This window comes from Diadema setosum, chromosome 12 (genome assembly GCF_964275005.1).
Source record: "Diadema setosum chromosome 12, eeDiaSeto1, whole genome shotgun sequence".
Lineage (NCBI taxonomy): Eukaryota > Metazoa > Echinodermata > Echinoidea > Diadematoida > Diadematidae > Diadema > Diadema setosum.
Genome location: NC_092696.1, coordinates 8,645,264 through 8,667,342, shown reverse-complemented (window position 1 = coordinate 8,667,342; position 22,079 = coordinate 8,645,264). Strand labels below are relative to the sequence as shown.

General features: G+C 37.8%; 1 protein-coding gene across 1 annotated transcript; it reads right to left on the bottom strand.

Moving 5' to 3' along the window:
* Positions 1-6,144: 6,144 nt before the first annotated feature.
* LOC140235597 (putative ammonium transporter 1) lies at positions 6,145-21,721 on the bottom strand. Its single transcript, XM_072315602.1, has 11 exons — positions 21,159-21,721; positions 18,135-18,224; positions 17,069-17,299; positions 16,232-16,314; positions 15,113-15,247; positions 14,025-14,255; positions 11,652-11,790; positions 10,881-10,975; positions 10,235-10,361; positions 7,135-7,230; positions 6,145-6,461 (listed from the first exon to the last, which is right to left on the bottom strand). Exons 1-11 carry the CDS (start codon positions 21,256-21,258, stop codon positions 6,364-6,366), a joined length of 1,425 nt encoding a protein of 474 aa, XP_072171703.1. The 5' UTR covers positions 21,259-21,721; the 3' UTR covers positions 6,145-6,363.
* Between the last annotated feature and the right edge of the window lie 358 nt (positions 21,722-22,079).

Here is a 22,079-nt window from a genome sequence, read left to right as displayed (position 1 = left end):
GCACGCACTTCGGCGCATCAGACCGCTAAGAGCCAGACGGTGTTGTGCTGTCACGTGCTTAACGAATCGGTTCCAATTCAAGCTAGCGTGATAAAACAGTAGCATATTAGTACTGTTATACCTTACAGGCCAGTGTAGACTACGTAATAAGCGACATTGTATATAGACGGCTCCAATACACTATATAAGCTACTGCAAGAAGTTTGTGTTTCTCACGACTGTTATCAAATTGACAGAACCTAACAGCGCAACCAGTATTGCCGCAGGTACCAATCTTTAAAGCACGTTTTCTTTCCCAAATGTTGTCTCGTTGGGAGTTTATATATATATTTTGATGTAATTTACCATTTTATACATTATATATATATATATATATATATATATATATATATGCATATACATATATATATGTATTCCGCTTTATTCTGTGTTGACTTTGTAAGCCATGTGTGGCGGTTTTCTTTTCTTTTCTTTTTTCCTTTTTTGGATTTACTGTACTTTTGTATGTAACTTTTGTTTTTATGCAGGGCCCCTTTGTATATCAGTTTTTTTGTTGTTGGTTTTTTTTTTTTTTTTTTTTTTTACTGAAAGGGTTACCCTGTGAAAATAAAACGGAATGAATAAATAGAGAAAGAAAGAAAGAAAGAATGAATGAATTACACCTGTAGAGATCCACTGTCAGTTTCACGTTTGTGATAACCTGGAGAATATCAGATGAAAGTAGAAACGAGAGCTTGAGGCAAATAAATGATGAATGTATTGATTTTGTAAATGTCTTGCCCAAAGATGACATGCTGACAAATAATATGGAGATTAGATGAGGGATGATATTACCTAACTGTTTACGTAACTATACGCTCACCTGACTCCATTGATTATGAGATGTCGTACCAAAAGTTCAACCAAAATGGGCAATCGGTCGTATCATGTTCATGCAAAATAATACACTTCTTTGGAATCAAAAAAAAAAAGAAGTCCATTAGACAATTGGGAAAACTCAGTGTAGATTACATTTCATTCCTTTTTTTATTCATTTTGAATACGAGTAGTGTGCTTTGTTCAGTATTCCCTATTTGTATCATTTCATGTCTAACGTCTTTTACGGCTTTGAGAACTTCTGTGGATAAATTACTACATTATTATGTAATACAAAATAATATGTAGGCATATACACGGTGTATCATATATATTAATATGCATCTATAGTTATCTATTATTCAGCCATTCTTTCATTCATTCATTAATTCATTATGTATTATTATTATTATTATTATTATTATTATTATTATTATTATTATTATTATCATTATTATTATTGTTATTATTATTATCATTATTGTTGTTGTTATAATTATTATTATTATTATTATTATTATTATCATTATTATGTGTGGATGGTGGAGGATGAGCGCCAGTGTGTGAAATATTGCGAATGGATACACGAATTAACTACAATACATTTGACTATTCAAAGGTATAGTGATTACAATATCATGCTTCGGCCACTGTATATTGCATATTTATTCGACATGTGCTTGCCACCATTACATGGCATTGCTTTCTGCTTGGACTGCTTAAAGGGACTGTACAGTACAGGTTGAGGGGAGGATTCAGATTTATAATATTCCTAAGTGAGATAATGAGAAACCTCTTATTAAATATGAAAGAGCATGTAATTCTAAGAAGGATTCAACGTTTATTTGATGAAAATTGTTTTTCATATGGCCGAGATATCCAAAAAAAAGCAAGAATGATAAAAGGCGACAGTCCACGCCTTTTATTAGGATCTCCTTGTTTCACCTTGTTTTAGGATATCTCAGTCATTTCAAAACCGATTTTCATCAAATAAACTTTTGATTCCCCGTAGAATTGTATGCTCTTTGACATCTCATAGAGTGGTTCCTGAATATCTCGCAAAACATTAAAATCTAAATCCTCACCTCAACCAGAACTGTACAGTCCCTTTAAACCTGCAGCTTTCACCGGAAGATTATACGTGGCAAATTGTGTAATGATTAGGGTTCGCAAGTGCCTCAAATTCCAATACTATAAAGTTGTAAAAGAAACGAAGCGCTGTGTGAGATGCACCGTGGAATCTTGTGTGGCCGTTGTACAGACGACTGGTTCTTCAGGTACTTAATTGCCTTGTATTTAGTGGCACCGTCTTGCTCCAGTACACCAATTTTGTCTTTAACGACATTTTTACAATTATCAATTGCTATACACCCTAATACTCGTACAAGCATGCATGCCGTTAGAAACCCGAATGCCTTATGGCAATCGAAGGCGTCTACTCGGACTGGTTTCCAGGCATCAAGAATGACGTCAAGGCCCCTTTGCGCGCTCAAGGCACAACTTTCTCTCAAGTTTGTCGGGAGAAACACCCATTCTCATTCGGCAACCACGCATGGTGTAGAATAATACAAGTCAGTGCATGACTGAGCAGCTGGCTCTCCTATTTGCGCAATAAGGATACAATAGACCCTTCACAAACAAACACCATGCCGTCAGTGGATTATATTGTGCTATTATCTTCGGTATAGGCCGACCGAGGAAACTTGCAGCCGACTTAATACTGAACTTATATCGGTCAATGTCGGTGTAGAAGTTTCAATACTATATTGGACGTACGGGAATTTGTGGAATTTTTTATAGGCTAGTAGGAAGATCAACTCCAGTCGTTCCGAGTAAGACAATTAGGCCTACATCCCTCCCTTGTGTTTGTTCGCAAAAATATGTAAGTAAATAATACAAATTAATATTCAAACGATTGATGGTGTCTCAGTGTTATGTTTCAGTCAATAACTCAGCAATTAGACCGTTTTTGTAGTTTATTACAATAAGCCAATTCGCAGTTCCACTTTGCGCATGAGCAGAAAAGGTCATTCGTACCAACAGGTACGTAGGTTTTTAAATTCACTAAGACAAGCATTTGTGATGGAATGATTATTCATGCAATTCTTATAGATGGTACTTGCCAGCACATCCACCTGTAGTCCATGGGCCAAGAGGCGAAAAATTGGTTATTGGTACCATCTCAGGTGGCAATACCTTTTTGGTGTCATTTTGTTTGTTGGGCATAGATATGCTTATCAAGCTATGATAGCATTTCCAAATGAGTAGCTTAGTCCTAATAAATGAATTTTTAACCAATTTGGTCTCGTTTTTATATCCCTATACTTCTGAATCGAGGCTAACCGCTATAGAAACAAGAGCACGGTCTTCTGTATGTCCATGGAGCTCATGGTATGTCCACAGGTGTTCTGTTGTAAACGCGGTGCGCTTAGTATTTATTCAAGGCGGCGAAGGGAATATCCAAAGGGTGATGCTGTCCAGAGTTAAACGCGGTGCGTTTAGTCTTTATTCAAGACGGCGAAGGGAATATCCAAAGCCTATGATACAGTGTATATCCCTTTATCTGAAAAACAAACAAAAAAGCAATTCCCCGTGGATGTTATCATATCTAAAGTTCCTAATAAAAGGGATTATCTATACTGTTTTTACACTATACCCTTTCAACAAATACATCAGTTTTAAACAAAAATCACTCTGCTCATGTACAATATTATTTATTATAATGTATTGTAGTGTACCGGTACATTGTTTCTGCATTATCTTTCATTGTTGGATGGAAATAAAGCGACAGTGGCGTGGCATTAGCGTTTTCACCGTAGCGTTTTCACCGGAAAATGATGGATAATTGAATTTTTTTTGTTTGCTTTTTAGATAAAGGGATATACACTGTATCATTAGCTTTGGATATTCCCTTCGCCGTCTTGAATAAAGATTAAGCGCTGTGGACATCATAACCCTTGGATATTCCCTTCGCTGCTTTGAATAAAGACTAAGTGCACCGCGTTTACAACAGAACACCTGTGGACATACAGAAGACAGTGCTCTTCTTTCTATAGCGGTTAGTTTCGATTCAGAAGTAAAGGGATATAACAGCGAAACCAAACGGGTTAAAAATTCATTTATTAGGACTAAGCTACTCATTTGGAAATGCTATCATAGCTTGATAAGCATATCTATGCCCGACAAACAAAATGACACCAAAAAGGTTTTGCCACCTCAGATGGTACCAATATCTGGCCTGGCCCATGGACTACTGACAGAAAAATTGGTATTCGTCAATATCAATAGAAAGAGATTGTTAATATATTCAGTGCAAAGTAATGAAATGGATGCTTTTCCAAGTGTTTACAAGTTTATTCTTTGTTTGAACAGGATTGATGAATCCCATAAATTGTTACGTAAAGCTTATGCGCTGAAAACGAGTGCAGTTCCCCTAACCGGCTGAGAAAAAAAGGAAAGGTCATTCATACCAATGTGCCCATGACCTATCTACGAACTGGCTTATTTATAAATGTTTCTTTTGCACCGGCCTATTTAACGAATTACTTCAGTCACCTGTTCCCTCCATTATGCTCTATGGAAGCAGGAATTCATTTAGTTGTTGCGAGGTTGGGCAAGCCTCCGTCAACCGTACGTGGTTGCTAAAGGTAACTGTTGTGAACAATCATGCAAAAAATCTGAATACATTACAGAAACGGTCTATTATGTCAACCCCTCCCATTTTAAGAAACGCCATCGATGTATCAGCATTGCTCTCTTTTGTTTTAGTAAAGAACAAATGAAAGAACATGCATGGGTATTGGCTGAAAAGATGTCATAACTTGACTTCACTGGTGCGTTCTTTTATACTTCATATGCATACAATGACCCACACATGCTACAGGCTAAATTCTTCCTTTAAATCACAAACCATCAATCAAATCATATGCAATCATACTAAAGTATTTCAGAGTAACAACTCGGCGATCATTTTATACCACTGATGATAAGCATGCATCATTTATTTGATGGTAAAAAGTTATAAGGAGTTGTCAGTGCTCTGATACAACCACTTTGCAAACAAGAGAGATGATATGTCTTTGCTAGATGACAATCTGGACTGTCGCCAGTAAAATGGAAACATTATTTTTTAAACACATTGATAAAGAACGAAAAACAATGAACAAACAAACAAAATTGAATAAAGAAATAAAAGAAAATATCCTGTTCTATCTTAGTTTTGTTAAAAGGAGCAGAGATATTGAACACAAACTCAGCAAAGGCACACCTCACACATCCTTTATTTTGCCTATTAAGTGTCTTTATTTTCATATGAAATAATGAATAGTAAGGAGGGGACATGACACAAGTTGAAGAAAAAAAACAATGTAAAATATAACAAATCAAACAAACCTTTTAACAAAAAGGAAAAACACTAGTATGGTACGTGAAAATTATCATCAGTACGAACACCACAGTCTTGTAAGCTTAATAAGTATTCTAAATACTTCTCATTCATCGTGTGAAAATCTAGAAAAATCTGTGTAACGAGTTATATATTATGCAGCTTTATCAATCGGAGCGGAAATACAAATATCTGAGAACATCATTGTAGAAAAATTTTCTGATAACATTACAAGGTCAAAAAAAGAAACTTCACAAATCTTGCATTGGAAAGTGAGATAGATTGGTCAATAATACCTGAAATATAATTATATCATTTTACAGCCAAGACAGGGTAAACTGACATGTTTTCAGCTTATAGTAAGTCATAACATCAAAGTTTATTCAAATCAATTAATTTGACAATGAAAAAAAAAAAAGTATACGACATGCTCCAGACACCACACCTGCACAGCACTGAATAAGAATTTCCGCTCCATATTTTCTACGTCCTCCGAAAATTTTCATTACAACGTGAATATAAAAAGAACAAGACAAATATTATTATATTCGCTCACGAATCAGCAAGACGAAAGGTTGTTGGGAGCGCAAAAATCTCCAAACCAAACACCTGATCACCTGATTTCTATCATCTGTAGAGTGATCGTTACGCCACAGTCTTGCTTTCACTTTCAAGATGGTGTAAGACTTTGAAAGAGTTCTTATAAACGTTTAAGACTGGACACAGATTTCTACCACTATCCACATGAATACGTACAGAGAACTGGACCGGGGAATCTAGCGAAGCAGAAATAGTCATATCTGTCGAGTATTATGCAATTAAGATTTCATTCCTTACTGGCAGTCACTATTGTTTCATATATTTAATTTCAACTGATTCATTTTTTTCTGATTCTCATTTTTTTTTCAAAAAAAAAAGTATGAACGTTGAACACCGTCTTAAAAAGGCACATTTACAAATTGGATATGCAGTTTACGTCCTGTAGATACTGAGTTCATGAAGTAGCCATCCATCACCTTATGCTTTGAAATCATGAATAATTTGTTACAACAAATTAAAAAAAAAAATAGTGCGATCACGTGACCAAAAGATCATTGACGCCTTGTTGGTATGACGACTTGGTCTTAAAGGGGTAGATCGGCCTCCCTGTTATCAGCGCTGTATGTCGCTTTCGTCACTACATCCTGGCCGTTGAAGGCAGCATTCACATAATTGTGGTTACCTGGCAACAACAGAATTTAGAAGAAAAAAAACTGAATGTTAGAGACTAGGTTAGGTCTTTTTTTTTTTTTTTTTGTTAGGTCTATTCAAAGTTCTGTTACAGCCGAACAGATAGTTTCTTGAGTTGATTTTTTTTTCTTTTTTTTTCTTTCCTTTTTTTTTTCTTTTGCCATATTGCTTCCTGGTCGTTGGTTAGTTTTTGTTTATTTGTTTGTTTTTTCTTGGGGAGGTGCTGGGAAAAAAATTGTGAGCAAATCTTACTGGAAATATTATATAGTTAGACCTATAGTTAACCTATCTACAGTGCATTTTGTTCTACTTACACTACGGTCACTTCGTAGCATACACCAATAAAGTCATGACTACGGCAAGCTTTACAATAAAAAAAAAACAACAACAACAACATAACACACACACTTCTAGTTCACACATGGTTACATGTTCCCGAAAACCCTGGTACTGAGATCATTCTTCCGTTGTGAGGTGATTATCTGTATTCTCGGGTTGGGATGTAACCGGGGGATGTGAATCAGAAATGAAACACCTTGTCCTGGAATGAGGGCATCGTGCAGGAACCGAACTATTGTGCAGGAGTCCCGTATACCATACCGCAATGTTCCCACTACCTTTAGGTGAGGGGCAATAAGGGGTGAGCCAGGGAATTAGACCGTTACCTGCATGGAAACCATTGGAGGACCCGCGCTCTTCCCAACCACTGCCGTAGCTGGTGTACGGGTAGGCTGCTTCGCCGTGCTTTGGGATGTCCAGACCTGGAACGAAAAATGTTTCGGTTGCCTGATTGATATACAGTGCACTCCCGTTATAACGAACACGGTTTTAACCAAATTCCGGTTACAGCGAAGTAAAAATTATACTCTATGAATTTTGTTCGGTTATAACGAAATATCGATCAAACGAAAGAACTAACGGCAGTCCACTGTACATGATTATGTATCTACGCATAACCCGTTAAAGGTCATTGGGCTGCCCGTGTTATGTACCGTTTCGAATTAGACTAGTTACTCATTATAAGGGTACTATGTAGATCCCATGGTGCACCCAATGACCTCTGCGACTTCTTTTTTTTTTGGGGGGGGGGTTTAACTGACCGTTCTCTAGCTCTTTCAAAATAAACCATACATAACTGCTGCATTTCACAATGCTGGAATTGCACACGAGTATAAAGTACGTGACACTAAAATCTATCAAAACAAGGAAAAGTAGAAATTACGCAGTGCGTAATATATGTCCCCGCCGGAAGTAGCATTTTGTAGCAAAATGTACAATATAGGTCAAAAATCAAGGTCAAAGGTCAAAGAAGTCAAAGGTCAAAATTCTGTGTAGAAGTTTTGAAGCCCTCACCTAGTGCCATCACATAAAGCAAACGGAATCGAAATCGGGTTAGAAATGGCGAAAGAGTAGCCTTTTGTAGCCAATGTACAATATAAGTCAAAAATCAAGGTCAAAGGTCAAAGAAGTCAAAGGTCAAAATTCTGTGTAGAAGCTTTGAAGCCCTCACCTAGTGTCATCACATAAAGCAAACGGAATCGAAATCGGGTTAGAAATGGCGAAGGAGTAGCATTTTGTAGCAAAATGTACAATACAGGTCAGAAATCAAGGTCAAAGGTCAAAGAAGTCAAAGGTCAAAATTCTGTGTAGAAGATTTGAAGCCCTCACCTAGTGCCATCACATAAAGCAAACGGAATCGAAATCGGGTTGATGGCGAAGGAGTAGCATTTTGTAGCCAATGTACAATATAGGTCAAAAATCAAGGTCAAAGGTCAAAGAAGTCAAAGGTCAAAATTCTGTGTAGAAGTTTTAAAGCCCTCACCTAGTGTCATCACATAAAGCAAACGAAATCAAAATTGGGTTAGAAATGGCGAAGGAGTAGCATTTTGTAGCAAGATGTACAATACAGGTCAAAAATCAAGGTCAAAGGTCAAAGAAGTGAAAGGTCAAAATTCTGTGTAGAAGTTTTGAAGCCCTCACCTAGTGCAATCACATAAAGTAAACGGAATCGAAATCGGGGTAGAAATGGCGAAGGAGTAGCATTTTGTAGCCAATGTACAATATACATCAAAAATCAAGGTCAAAGGTCAAAGAAGTCAAAGGTCAAAATTCTGTGAAGAAGTTTGGAAGCTCTCACCTAGTGCCATCACATAAAGCAAACGGAATCGAAATCGGGTTAGAAATGGCGAAAGAGTAGCCTTTTGTAGCCAATGTACAATATAAGTCAAAAATCAAGGTCAAAGGTCAAAGAAGTCAAAGGTCAAAATTCTGTGTAGAAGCTTTGAAGCCCTCACCTAGTGTCATCACATAAAGCAAACGGAATCGAAATCGGGTTAGAAATGGCGAAGGAGTAGCATTTTGTAGCAAAATGTACAATACAGGTCAGAAATCAAGGTCAAAGGTCAAAGAAGTCAAAGGTCAAAATTCTGTGTAGAAGATTTGAAGCCCTCACCTAGTGCCATCACATAAAGCAAACGGAATCGAAATCGGGTTGATGGCGAAGGAGTAGCATTTTGTAGCCAATGTACAATATAGGTCAAAAATCAAGGTCAAAGGTCAAAGAAGTCAAAGGTCAAAATTCTGTGTAGAAGTTTTAAAGCCCTCACCTAGTGTCATCACATAAAGCAAACGAAATCAAAATTGGGTTAGAAATGGCGAAGGAGTAGCATTTTGTAGCAAGATGTACAATACAGGTCAAAAATCAAGGTCAAAGGTCAAAGAAGTGAAAGGTCAAAATTCTGTGTAGAAGTTTTGAAGCCCTCACCTAGTGCAATCACATAAAGTAAACGGAATCGAAATCGGGGTAGAAATGGCGAAGGAGTAGCATTTTGTAGCCAATGTACAATATACATCAAAAATCAAGGTCAAAGGTCAAAGAAGTCAAAGGTCAAAATTCTGTGAAGAAGTTTGGAAGCTCTCACCTAGTGCCATCACATAAAGCAAACGAAATCGAAATCGGGTTAGAAATGGCGAAGGAGTAGCATTTTGTAGCAAAATGTACAATACAGGTCAAAAATCAAGGTCAAAGGTCAAAGAAGTCAAAGGTCAAAATTCTGTGTAGAAGTTTTGAAGCCCTCACCTAGTGCCATCACATAAAGCAAACGGAATCGAAATCGGGTTAGAAATGGCGAAGGAGTAGCATTTTGTAGCAAAATGTACAATATAGGTCAAAGGTCAAGGTCAAAGGTCACAACTGAAATTCTGTGTAGAAGTTTCAAAGCTCCCATGTAGTGCTATCATATAAAGCAAACAGAATCAAAATTGGCTCATTAATGACAGAGAAGTAGCAAATTGAACATTTTGATCACACACGGACGCACACACAGACGGACGGACAGACAGACGGACGGGCGCACAGACACACACACGTACGGAGCCCGTTTCATAGTCCCCTGCTCGAACTCGTTCGGCGGGGACAAAAAGTGGAGAATACTGTAAAAGTGAATATTTTCGCGCCACTAATTTTTCGCGTTCGGCCGGATAAAAAGAGTGTCGCCTGTTTTTAATTCCGCGGTATCAAGACATCAACTACAGGAACATATGGCAAGCTTTCATTTTCGCGCTAGTTTCTGTAATTGCGCAAAATGCGCGAAAATTTCCACTTTTACAAAAGCAAAACAGAAAATAACCCATGATACACAGACGTTCCTTCATATTCTTGAATCAAATATCTTTGGCATGGGATTGATCAACGTGGAATTTTCGTGCGAATTCGGGAACATAAACAGAGAATGATATTTAAAGAAAATGACAAAAGAAACTTACCTTTGACCTCCATTTCCGGTGGAACTCGCAGAATTCCCGCCGCATGCATGGTGCCAAAGAGAATAAGAGAGGTAACGGCAGCCCAGACAATGATTACCATACCACCAAGGAGGTTCCATCCGAATGCCTACAGTTGTCAAGGAAACATTATAATCATCAATTACGCAGGAATGAATTGGAAGGAAAGAGTATACGTCTTCATTTCAGAAAATAATTGCATTTATATCCATTCAAAATATATACACTTGTGTCTACTGTGGTACATGCGCGAGCACGTATCCCTGAATATCGTCGCAATAATAGCGACTGGAAATATCAAAGCCTCCCTTATCATGACATTATGCTGCACGCGCTCTTTACACAATAATCTTTCTCTGGACAGTACTATTGAAGTAACCATGCTGGTGTCGTAATTTTTATCCAAATGTCTGAATATCAGTAAAAAATAAACCGAATGATTTTTATCTAAATTGATGAAATTCTTCCATCGAGTTGTTTTTATTGCAACTGTTTGACGAACTGCCCGACATCGACGTAGAGGAATATTGTTTACGTCGATGTTGGGCAATTTGTCAATCAGTTTGAACAAATCAATCTTTGCTGTTTTATTTTAGATGTTCCAGAGTGTTTTAAGATTTTCACTCACCTCCCAAGCGGCCCTGGAGAACGTAAAGACGATCCCCGTTTCCATGGCGAGAAGGGGCGTGGCTAAAATCCCCCACAGGCCCCCTCCGAGATGAACTGAGTATTAACACGAGGAGAGAAAACGCATATGTACAGCAAAACTTCTATATACACCTGAGGAATTGAAGTACGTCCAGTCGACTTTGAAATCAGTGATTGTAAGGCAGAGTCGGGAAGGAGCTCAAATCTATCAATCGTGGGTGATCTTTAAACTTTTAGATAACCTTGAAAATGTCAATTGGTGATTTCATGCCGATTGATCACTGATTTTGTGATGTGGTTTTCTTGGCGGAGGAGAGTTGTACTGTGTCTATTCGTTGGTGTAAAGTTCAAAGATCTCCACACAGGAATGATATGGCGATTTACATTTTATTGAAATAAATTCAATGATATGAGAATAGACTTCAAATAATTCATTTGACCCCTTTTGGGTGTCATACACCCTTGTTCATTTTTGTAACTTAACAATCAAAGACATCCAAATCGTATGATTTACAACTTATCATTAGACTGTCAAAACATTTCCGAACATGAAAGCTCATGTTTTTGTTTGCAGTTGTTAATTTCTCGTTACTGATCTTGTGCAAAACTAACGAGTTTTAACTAATACTATTTTTCTACATTAATCACGCGTCCGCAGTAATATTTAGGGTTGCCAATTTAATGAGCACGAAATAATGATTTCTGCCGCAGAATTACACCAAGAACCCGACATCAGCCCGACTATACAAACCTGCCACAGCATCCAGCGGATCATCAACCCTAATCTTCTCCATCAAACGGCTCCACGATATGAACGTCAAGCCAGACACGGCTCCGATGATCGCTGCTCCCCATGGATGGACTAAATTGCACCCGGCACAAATGGCGACCTGTAAAATGCCAAGGGGCAAGCGAAATCCAAACCGTCGAATGCTGCATTAGCACACAATATCATACTTCAATTCAATTCAATTCAATTTATTCGGCACAAAATAAATCAAAAGTACATTATGTACACAATAAAAACAAAAGCAATGTGTCTAAACATACATGCACATTATGGAAATTAATGCCGGGACCCCTTTGAAGCATCTGGTGGTTGTTGTTGGGGCCCAAAACAAAATTATACAAAATACATTTCCTAAATTTATAGCATATTGTGCAAAAAAAAAATGAGAATGAAAACAAAAAATACACACACACACACACACACACACACACACACAAAACTTATTAGCTCTACACTATGCACACACACACCACATTCTCATCATACACACAGCGCACACCCAACACACTCATTCAGTAGCAATGTCAGGATCAAAGAAGTGAAAAGTAGAAGAAATTTGGTAGCAAGCAGTCTACTCAGACATGGATAACAGTTTCTTAAAAGTATGTTGTTTGAATAATATTTTGAAGCGAGAAAGTGTAGTGCTGGACTTAAGATCTGGACTAATTAAATTCCATTCATTTACACCTGTAAATCGAATTGAATGGGTTCTAACTGTTAAACGGGCTAATGGCATTCTCAGGCTATATCTTTCCCGAGTAGAATAATCATGAAAACACAAATTACATTTAAACATATCATGAAACAAAATTGGGAGAATACCTTTATGATACTTAAACATAAACACTAATATATTAAATCGAACAAGTTCATGAATAGGTAGAATTTTTAACTTAACAAAGATTGGTAAACTTGAACTGCGAGAATTGCTCTTAGAAATCAATCTTATCGCACGCTTTTGTAAAATATATAATTTCTCGACATGAGTTTTATAAGTCTTACCCCATATTTCATTACAATAGTTAAAATGTGGTAATATTATTGCATTGTATATATAAAATAAAATTTTTCTAGGCACAAAATCTACCAATTTAGATAACACTCAAACACATTTTGATATTCTTGAAGATATGTTTTCTAAGTGGTGCTTCCACTCAAGAGATTCATGAATAAAGATACCAAGAAAATTTATAATTTGAGTTTTTTCAATAATTACATTTTCAATGTTAATCAAATCAGACTTTACAAAAATTTTCTTTCTCTTAGAATGAAATAAAACATACTTTGTTTTTGTAAAACTCAAAAATAACTTATTACATTTAAACCATTCATTCAACATTTGTAATTCATCATTCAGGGTAAATATAAGTGTGTTTACATTTCTGTGAGAATATGATACTACAGTGTCATCAGCAAAAAGAGAAAATTTCAATATATCTGAATAATTTACAATATCATTAACATATAATAAAAATAACAGTGGCCCCAGCACAGAGCCCTGAGGTACACCAATGTTTACCTCTCCTTGCATGGATTCGACACCATCAACCACCACATATTGTTTTCTATTCAAATATCATACTTGTATTACGGCATTGTGCACGAAGTTTCTTAATTGGTTATTAGAGTTAATGCGCTGGCTGGTCAAAACAATCTCTAAAACATATCATTTTACCAATATTATGTGGAAAACCCTGTCCAGATTCCACGCCTAAGATCAGCCGTTTTGTTTTAATAGTCCAAGAGTTACCGATAAATATACCACATCTCGATCATCCGGACATCTGAATTGACAACAAATACCAACGTGCAATTGACCATTATGTTAATTTGGTTAAATAGAACCAAGCAGAACTCATCAACAGAATAGTAGATGATTTATCAAAAACTTCAACATGTTTTCATTGAACAAAGATCACATTTGGAGCAAACATGATTTCGCGTCAACTGGATGAGGTGAATAAGTTTCCAAATCTCAAAGTTTAATGTCCATTATAAAAATGTTATTGAATTTCATTTTTCGAATATCAAATTACTAAAACATGCTGTGTTCTGTCAATTGAATCAGGATGTATCTCTGTGCCGAATTAGAATATAGACGCCAAACAATAGACTGGCCATGCTTCCATTGAAGAGGAATCTGGTCATTTTGGGGTTATGCGTTATTGGGTTGATGCGTTATTGACCGAAAGCATTACTTTTTGTTTACTCTTTTAAGGGGGTAAGCGTTTACTGGTGTCGTTTTCTCTGTGCGCACAAACCTTCTGTAATAATGTTCTATTACTTAAAGATACACATAATTATGTACACACAAGAACCACATGACAAGCCTACCATGCCAGTGAGCCCGCCGTTTATGGTGGTCAACAGAGACCAGTAGCTTCCCTTGTAGACGATGCGTCTTACAACCATGGCTACCAAAGCGCCAAAGGCTGCGGATATGATTGTGTTGACGATCGCCAGCGCGACCACTTCGCCATCCCCCTCGGCGGAGATGCTGGCCTGGGAGCCACCGTTGAAGGCAAAGAAGCCAAAGAAGAGGATAAATCCGCCCAAAGCTGTCATCTGGGAAGTATTAAAAAAGGGGGCAGACTAGAGTTCAAGACCAGCAAATGTATTGGTAACGATAGTAATTATTGATAAAATAATTGAAAATAATGATTGGTAATGTGCCAAGTGTAGATTATAATGACAGACATGACGACATAATAACATTATGGAGAATGACAGAATAAATTATCATATAATGCATGATAATACAATGAAATAATACGAGGTACTATAATGATTATAAAATGATATACGGAATAGCGAATGATTGCATTTACTTTGGGTAGCCATGTTAGTTAATGGACTGGTCTCCAAGAAGACTGTCCTCTTTTAGAAAAACCTCGGGTATCCATTTGTGCTCGTTGGGAGAGGAAACGAGCGGCTGAAATGTCATGTCCATCTCCCCGGGACTCTCCCCGGGAGAGATTAGAATTCAGGATTTCCAGTTCAAGTGTCCGCATTCTTCACCACAGGACCTTTTTTTTTTTTTCAATATTGTAGTGCTCAAACAAGGATGTTATCATAATTATGAAGGAATCAATTGGCATATGGTCCTCATTGATTTGTGAACCATAATTAAGGAAATACATTAAAAGAAAGTAGCTATAATAATTATGCAGATATTTACTTCGAGAGTTTGTGGTATGTCGATACCATAAACGCACAACAATATCCAATGATGTCGGAAACCTTGGTAAATGCGTTCAAAAATTTCTGGGCTTAAAGATAGAATCCATGAAAACTATACACACCAGGGCAAAATAAAATTCCTCACATTCCTAAAGAATGCATTTAATCTTTCAGCAGCGAGCGAAATGAGGAAAACACGTTAAAAAAGAGAAAATGTAACAAAAGGAGATTAAAACACTGACTGGGATGGTGTGTCCTTGAATCGTCTGCGGCTTGCCGTTCTCATCATACCGTCCGATACGGGGACCGAGGATCGCCGCCCCCACCAGAGCCGCCGTCCCGCCGACACAATGCACGACGCCACTCCCAGCAAAGTCCTTCGTAGAGGAAAGGAACAATTGAAGGAATTTCGATGAGCATTCATCGCATGAAATAGCAGTTAACAATAATTAATCGTGACTAAAACGGTTTATTTTTGGATTGGAATTTACCGTCTGAAGCTACAATCTATCCTGTTTACCATTTGGATGTTAAAACCCCACTGTAGGTGAAGTGATAAAACACAAACCATATCGGGTCGTTAATAAGTTATGTACATGCTACAACTTCATGTACTCTGATACTGCATCCATTTTAACTTCATACTAGTAGTATCTCCTTGTATATTTCATATGCTTATATCTTTTTTCATGGCATTGTCTTAAATGCAAATTATTTTCGTCTTTAGGATATATATATATATATATATATATATATATATATAGCAAAATATGAAAGTTCTGCGTCGGTGTGTAGTAAATAGATATCAAGAGTAAAATCAGTCGTATAAACACCGCAGGAGCCCCCAAATTCTTTTGGCTCCTGCGGTGTTTATACGACTGATTTTACTCTAGATATATATATATATATATATATATATATATATATATGTATATCAACCTCCCCTTCCCAGTGATTTCCATTTGACTGTTAATTCTGTTCCGCCCTCTTTTAAATATCATAATCTTTGACGATATTCTATTTTTGCGATCACATCCAAGGATTTTCAAGGTATGAATATTTTTTATTGCTTATACTTCAGCGCAAATCAAAGTTAGGTATTCTTTTTACTAATAAATACATTACTGATAACACGTTAGTTCCAAGTTCACGTTAGTATTGAAAAAATAATAGGTCACCTATTGGTATCATTGTGTTTTGTTAATAAACAAATAGATAAAGATATGTTAAGGTCAACGTTTCTTTGCTCGTAACGGATTCTAATGAAGATGCCTCAGGAACACCGCAGCAAATCGACACTTCCTATACCACAACGACTTAAATACCCGCAGAATGGACCGTTTCAGCCATGATATACCCACCAGGTAGGCGAGCCCTTTCGGTCCATTAGCCAGCCACCCCTCCGACGACCACGCCCAGTGAGTCACAATTGGGTAGATAATTCCTGAGACATTAATCAGCCAGTAAGAGGCGAATTATCCACTAAAAAATCCCTTGTTTCCTTCAGGGCATCGATTATACAAACTTTAAAGGGACTTACAGTACTAGTAGAGGATTCAGCTAGTAATGTTTTGCGAGATATCTAAAATGACGATGATATTGATGAGGATTATGCGATTATCTCTGAAACTGTACCTTCTTCTTCTTTCTTTGTTTCTTTCTTCTTCCTGTTCTATTTTTTCCCGTAGCGCTTAGAGACATTTCATGTGATAATGCGCTATATAAATATTGTAAATTATTATTAATTATCATTATCAATATGCAGTTCCTTATATTGTCATATAAATCGAAGTGCTCATGGTCTGTATCAAATTAATGGAGATTAACAGATTCAAAAGTTTAGTATAAAACATAGATCAAATGCATTATTGAAAATAAACACAAAAAGATCTTAAGATTAGATAATCATGCTCAAAATATCCGTAAAAATCAGCTTTCTTCGGTAGCAGCTTACTTTAAAAGGTTTGACGAGGGCGCTTCGCTTTGTTTGTTCGCTTCTTTTCTGCTTTGATTTCATTATGATTGTGTAAAGAAGCTCATTATGATATCCATACAACCAAATGATTCGATGGATGATCCAGTGAAGCTAGATACAATTCTCTTTACAAGCATATCTACAAGAACAAAGTACAACAACCAATTTTTGACTTAACATTTTGCTATCAGGGCGAATGCCAAAAGAGAACGATTTTCGGTACCTGTAATTGCCGATGAGTAGATGAGATAGGCACCAAATTCCGTGCGCTCTGCCATGGCGCCGGATACGATGGTCGCTGCGGTGGCCGCAAATACAAAATGGAAAAAGAAGTGGGAGTAGAGTTCGGACGGGAAGTTCTCGAAGAAAAAGTACCGGTAGCCGATGAAAGCGTTCGCCTGGCCGCCGAAAGCGAAGGCGTACCCAACGGCCCAGTACGCCACCGCACCGATACCTGGTGGATATAGAACAGAAATGTTAAATCAGATGCAGGAAGAAGTAAATTCTTAATTTAAACCTATTGACAATATTATGACTGTAAGTTTGAACACAAAATTGTAGTATTACCATCGTGTGACAATTTAGAGGTATACATCAACTGCGTTAATCGTTTTCGTGTTGGAGAGTTGCAAATATCATACCCAAGGGTAGAACTTGTTTAGTTTTCTTCAAACAAGGAAGGACATTTAGTTATGCCGATTTGTGACCATAGAAACAGTTATAGTTATAAATTTCGTACGTATATTTCTTGACATGTTGAAAAAGAGGTAGAGGGAGAGAGGGGGAGATAGAAAGAGAGAGGAGAGTTTGGTATATCATATTGAGATATACATGTATTATAATCGAGAGATAGAAAAGTTCGCAACCGTTCTCATTATGATGAACAGCAACGAAACAATCAATGGCCATTCTTTAATTAACTTTGAAACACTGAGATAAACCATATCTTCAACCCAGTGAAGAGTGTTATCATTCCCTAGATAATAACAATCCCTTTTATTCATTGCAGTCATTCCAAGGCAGAAACCCCCAGCATTTTAAGCTTATACATTCCTGCATATTTATTGACAATTCAAGGACATAATCCGCCTCAACCGTTATATGGCTATTAAAACTGATTCAAACAACCCTCATCTGGCCCGAGTGTTATACTGCTCGAACCTGTTACCAACGCAAGCTATAATATAACAAAAGATTGTGACATCATCAACTATTGACACAATTACCCACAATTCGCATAACTTGTTTTATCACGTGATCATGTGCATTGTATTCGTAGTTATACTTACACACGTCAAGCACGTTCTTCAGAAGAATGTTCGTCGTGTTTTTGGCGCGAACTGAGCCGGCTTCCAGGAAGGCGAATCCAGCCTGCATCACTGAGAAAAAAAAAACAATGGTAAACAGGAGCTAGTTTTACTACACTGAAACAAGTATGTTAGCAAATTTATTTAGAATTTTCATTTTCAACATTAATTACCATCGTAATGTGATCGTTTACTGTCATATTGTATACATGAAAAACTAAGTTTAAAGGTTGCGAAAACAGGGCAAATAATAACAGTGAATGTCCTCATTGTTGGGATTGTTCACAATACCGTTCCAATCCTTTCTATACACAGTTAGTCAACCATTACTTCACACCTAACGGGTTATTGTCACCTGAAATGAGGTCCATACTCTTTACCCCCTCCCCCCCCCCCTCTCTCTCTCTCTCTCTCTCTCTCTCCCTTCAACGATAACAACAATAACAAAAGAAAGAAAGGGACAACTTTTCACAAAGCATCATGCTCTAGTGGCGTGTACATCAGGCCTCTTTTGTTTTTTAATGCCAGAGATGAAAACAGTGGCGAACACATGAGCGAATTCGCTCAATGCATCCTCGAAAGTCGATAATCGCATCAGGCTAGCACCACCTCGTGCAGGCCAGATGCTGAAAACCACCCACGAACTTGCAGAGAACTTGGACAGACCGCTCACACACACAGACACACACGCATAAGTATACGTACATGTACAATGCATGAAAACACTCTAACAGGTATTTTCCCCAGGCACTCATAAGGAGAGAATAAGAAATAGAAGAAGAACGAAAGCGCTCATCTATGCAATTTTACCCCTCACCCTCGCAGCTTTCCTAACCTATTTTGGCGACACCTTCGTACGTGCCTCTCTGAACCCTCACCACGCGCCACGCGTGATAATGATCATGTTCGTGCGCTCTTCTGAAAGTCACTTTACCCTCTGGGATTCGATCACTACGCACTCACGCCTTCCCTCAAGAAGAAAAGAGATGAAAATGCAAAGGAACTTGAATGGATTTAAAAACACAAAACACGGACACTTTGTAGTACACACGTTTGTATAGAAAGATGGATTCTTATGATCCGTTCATGCACTTCTATTCAAGAAAGGTGGATTGTGCCAAAAAGAAACAACTTCAAGCCTCTATCATGCTTTAATGCTTCAATCACTGACATACCTTCCCACCTATTGACATAATTGTATGGATGATTCTGAACTTACGCTTTACGCCTTTGTATTTAGATCCAGATTTCGTTGGTGCTTTACATTGCCTATGATCATGGCCAGGTATGGCGTATAATCATTACTTCTAGTACCATTTCGTTATCAAATTTTGGGAGGATTTATGTAGAGTTACTTCAGTCGTATGGACGCTATAATAAACACACACACACCTTTTCGATACAATAACGCAGATCGTTGCTCTTTGCTAAAACTTGATGGTTATACATGCTCTTACTCCTGCCATTAAAGTAGTAATAACTCGGAGTAATACCTAGAATAAGGCATATATGGTGTTCTAATCTCTTTGAAAACGAAATTTAGATCTTAGAGAGAGAGATTTTAAAAAGAGAGTAGATTGATTGGGGTGTATGTCTTTGTACTTTTTCTTTTTGCTCTGTTATACAGGTGTACCATTAAATTATTTTGCGAGCGTGCATGTAAATATGTGTGTACAAACACGTACATGTATGTGTGCGCGTGCGAGCCTCGTTTTGTATAATTATGAGTTAGTGGTGGTTGTTGTTGTCTGTCTATTATTTTGTTTGTATCTTCTGAATGTTGGCGCGAATACCTCACGAAATCTACTAGTCTATTTATAATCAGCCTTCCTCCACCTGTTTGTTGTGCTATTTAACAGGTGCTTCATACATGCATTGTTCCCCCATTGTAAGACACATTCCACGATACACTAAAGGAATGCAAAACTCTTTTCTTGATGTTGACGAAAATAAGATGCGGAAACTGTAGCTCGGCTGCGTTCACATAGAAGCATTCGGTATTCGCTATTCGCTATTCGGGCCCCGAATACACCATTACCCGCACCGTCAACTCACCATCCCATGCAGTGAGGATTTCTTCCTCCTACATCCTAGCAAATCTTATTAACAATTTCAAAACTGCATCAGAATGTCAGTCTACATCATTATTTTTGCTAAAGGGCAAATCCAGACCAATTGTCATTATTTCATAAACGAGAGACAGTATACGCTGCAAGAAAATCGAACAAGTTCGATTCCCACTTACTGTAGCTATACTTTTCGCAGCTATTCGGTACTTTCGAATAGTGCCCTCCTATGTGAACCGGTGTGAGGAAATCCTATCGTTCGATTCAAGCTATTCGCGTGCCCTCGAAAAACGAGCCCGAATACCCGAATAGTATACTTTTATGTGAACGCAGCCTTAGGCGAGAGTGGACGTATACGATACGACAAGTAGCACGTTGGCAAATAGGCCTATTATTACCGCATATACCTTCTAATTCATTTCACATTCCGTCTTTAAAACGTGTATTTATATTGCCATCCCTTCAGAAATCCTTAAAATTTCTTAACTGATAAGCGCGAGATCCAAAAAAAAAAGGATATTTTTCGGGACAGAAATACTACTACGTTTCGCAACTATTTTACTAACATGCATTGGGCAGTTGGGAATGGAATATTATCATCAAAACCATTATCAGTTCGGAAAACGCAAGCATTTCTACAAGTGCACCTTAAAGTCTAAATCTGAGTTTCTAGAGGATCATATTCCTTCTCAAAAAGAAGCTTACAATGGTCATGTACAAGTATAAACCATCTTCCTAATAGGCTGCATATTATATAGATTAGCCCTTAAAAGATTGTACAGAAGAGAACGTAAAAATACTGGTGTGTCTATATCAAATAATCACATCCTGTTTGAGGGACTACTTAATGAACGAATCATACAGTCAGACGTGTACTCGAACCGTAATGAAATCATGAAGAAACAATGTCAGACCCTGGGACAGCCCATAATTTACTTACAAAATATGATGCAAGACATGACAAGAAGAAAGAAGTGGTCCGCGTTTGTCTGAAGGGCGCCCAGCTGCTGCGAAAGCTCTTCCACAGTCAAGTTCGACATCTTGACACTATTTGCCGGCACAAACACACACGCAAAATAAAAGAGAACGTTTCGGAGTGAGATCTATTTCAGAATGGTGATGTTGTTCAATTTCACTTCTTCGCGCCAGCTTCACGGCGCCACAAACACCGCGGGAGTGTGGATAGGAAAGATTCAGACGATAAATTGCACGTTCGCGCCTTTCACCAAGCCGGGCTTGCCGTATTACATAACGCTATCATTGACTCGAGTTCAAGGGCGATGGCGGTCGAGGACAGTCCTATGGAGCGATTGTCCGCAGCTATCCCCCAATTTGAAAGCAGTTGTCTTGCCTGAACAAAGACCAACGAAATGTATGGTGGACCCGGAGCTGAAAGAAGGGATGGAAAAAAGTGTCAAATGTAATGGAGGGGGTATGTGATAAACGAATGCGAAATTCTCGTCACAGTCCAGTTAGATCCAGGACCAGATCCAGCGTGCCTGGCACCGGATGCCTATTTCTGTAGGAGTTCAATAAGCTACGTAAGCTCCGCCTTCAACATGTGAAGTTACGGGCGAAAGAGAGTCCTTCCGCATGCGGTTCCGCCATGACCCGAGGACATGAGCAATCGGGGACGGGGAAGCTGAGGGGTGGAGTCCGGCAAAATCACCTTCAGTGTTTAGTGAAGCTGAATCGAACCCTTCTCTTTTTCGAAAGAAGGATTTTCTGGCAGCAAGATCGATTTATGTGAATGAGCTTGCGTGAGGATTAGCATAATTGCAGCCAAAAAAAAAAAGAAAGAAAAAGAAAGAAAAAAATCAAACAATGTGAGATAAAATTAGCGTCAATTGATTTGGGTGTG

Excerpts from the sequence above, each read along its gene's own strand:
- LOC140235597 (XM_072315602.1), bottom strand. The coding sequence starts at position 21,258 with ATGTCGAACTTGACTGTGGAAGAGCTTTCGCAGCAGCTGGGCGCCCTT. Across the intron at positions 14,256-15,112 it reads TTCAAGGACACACCATCCCA|ATGACAGCTTTGGGCGGATT; the intron begins GTCAGTGTTTTA and ends AATACTTCCCAG. Across the intron at positions 7,231-10,234 it reads ACCGGAAATGGAGGTCAAAG|GTCTGGACATCCCAAAGCAC; the intron begins GTAAGTTTCTTT and ends TTTTCGTTCCAG.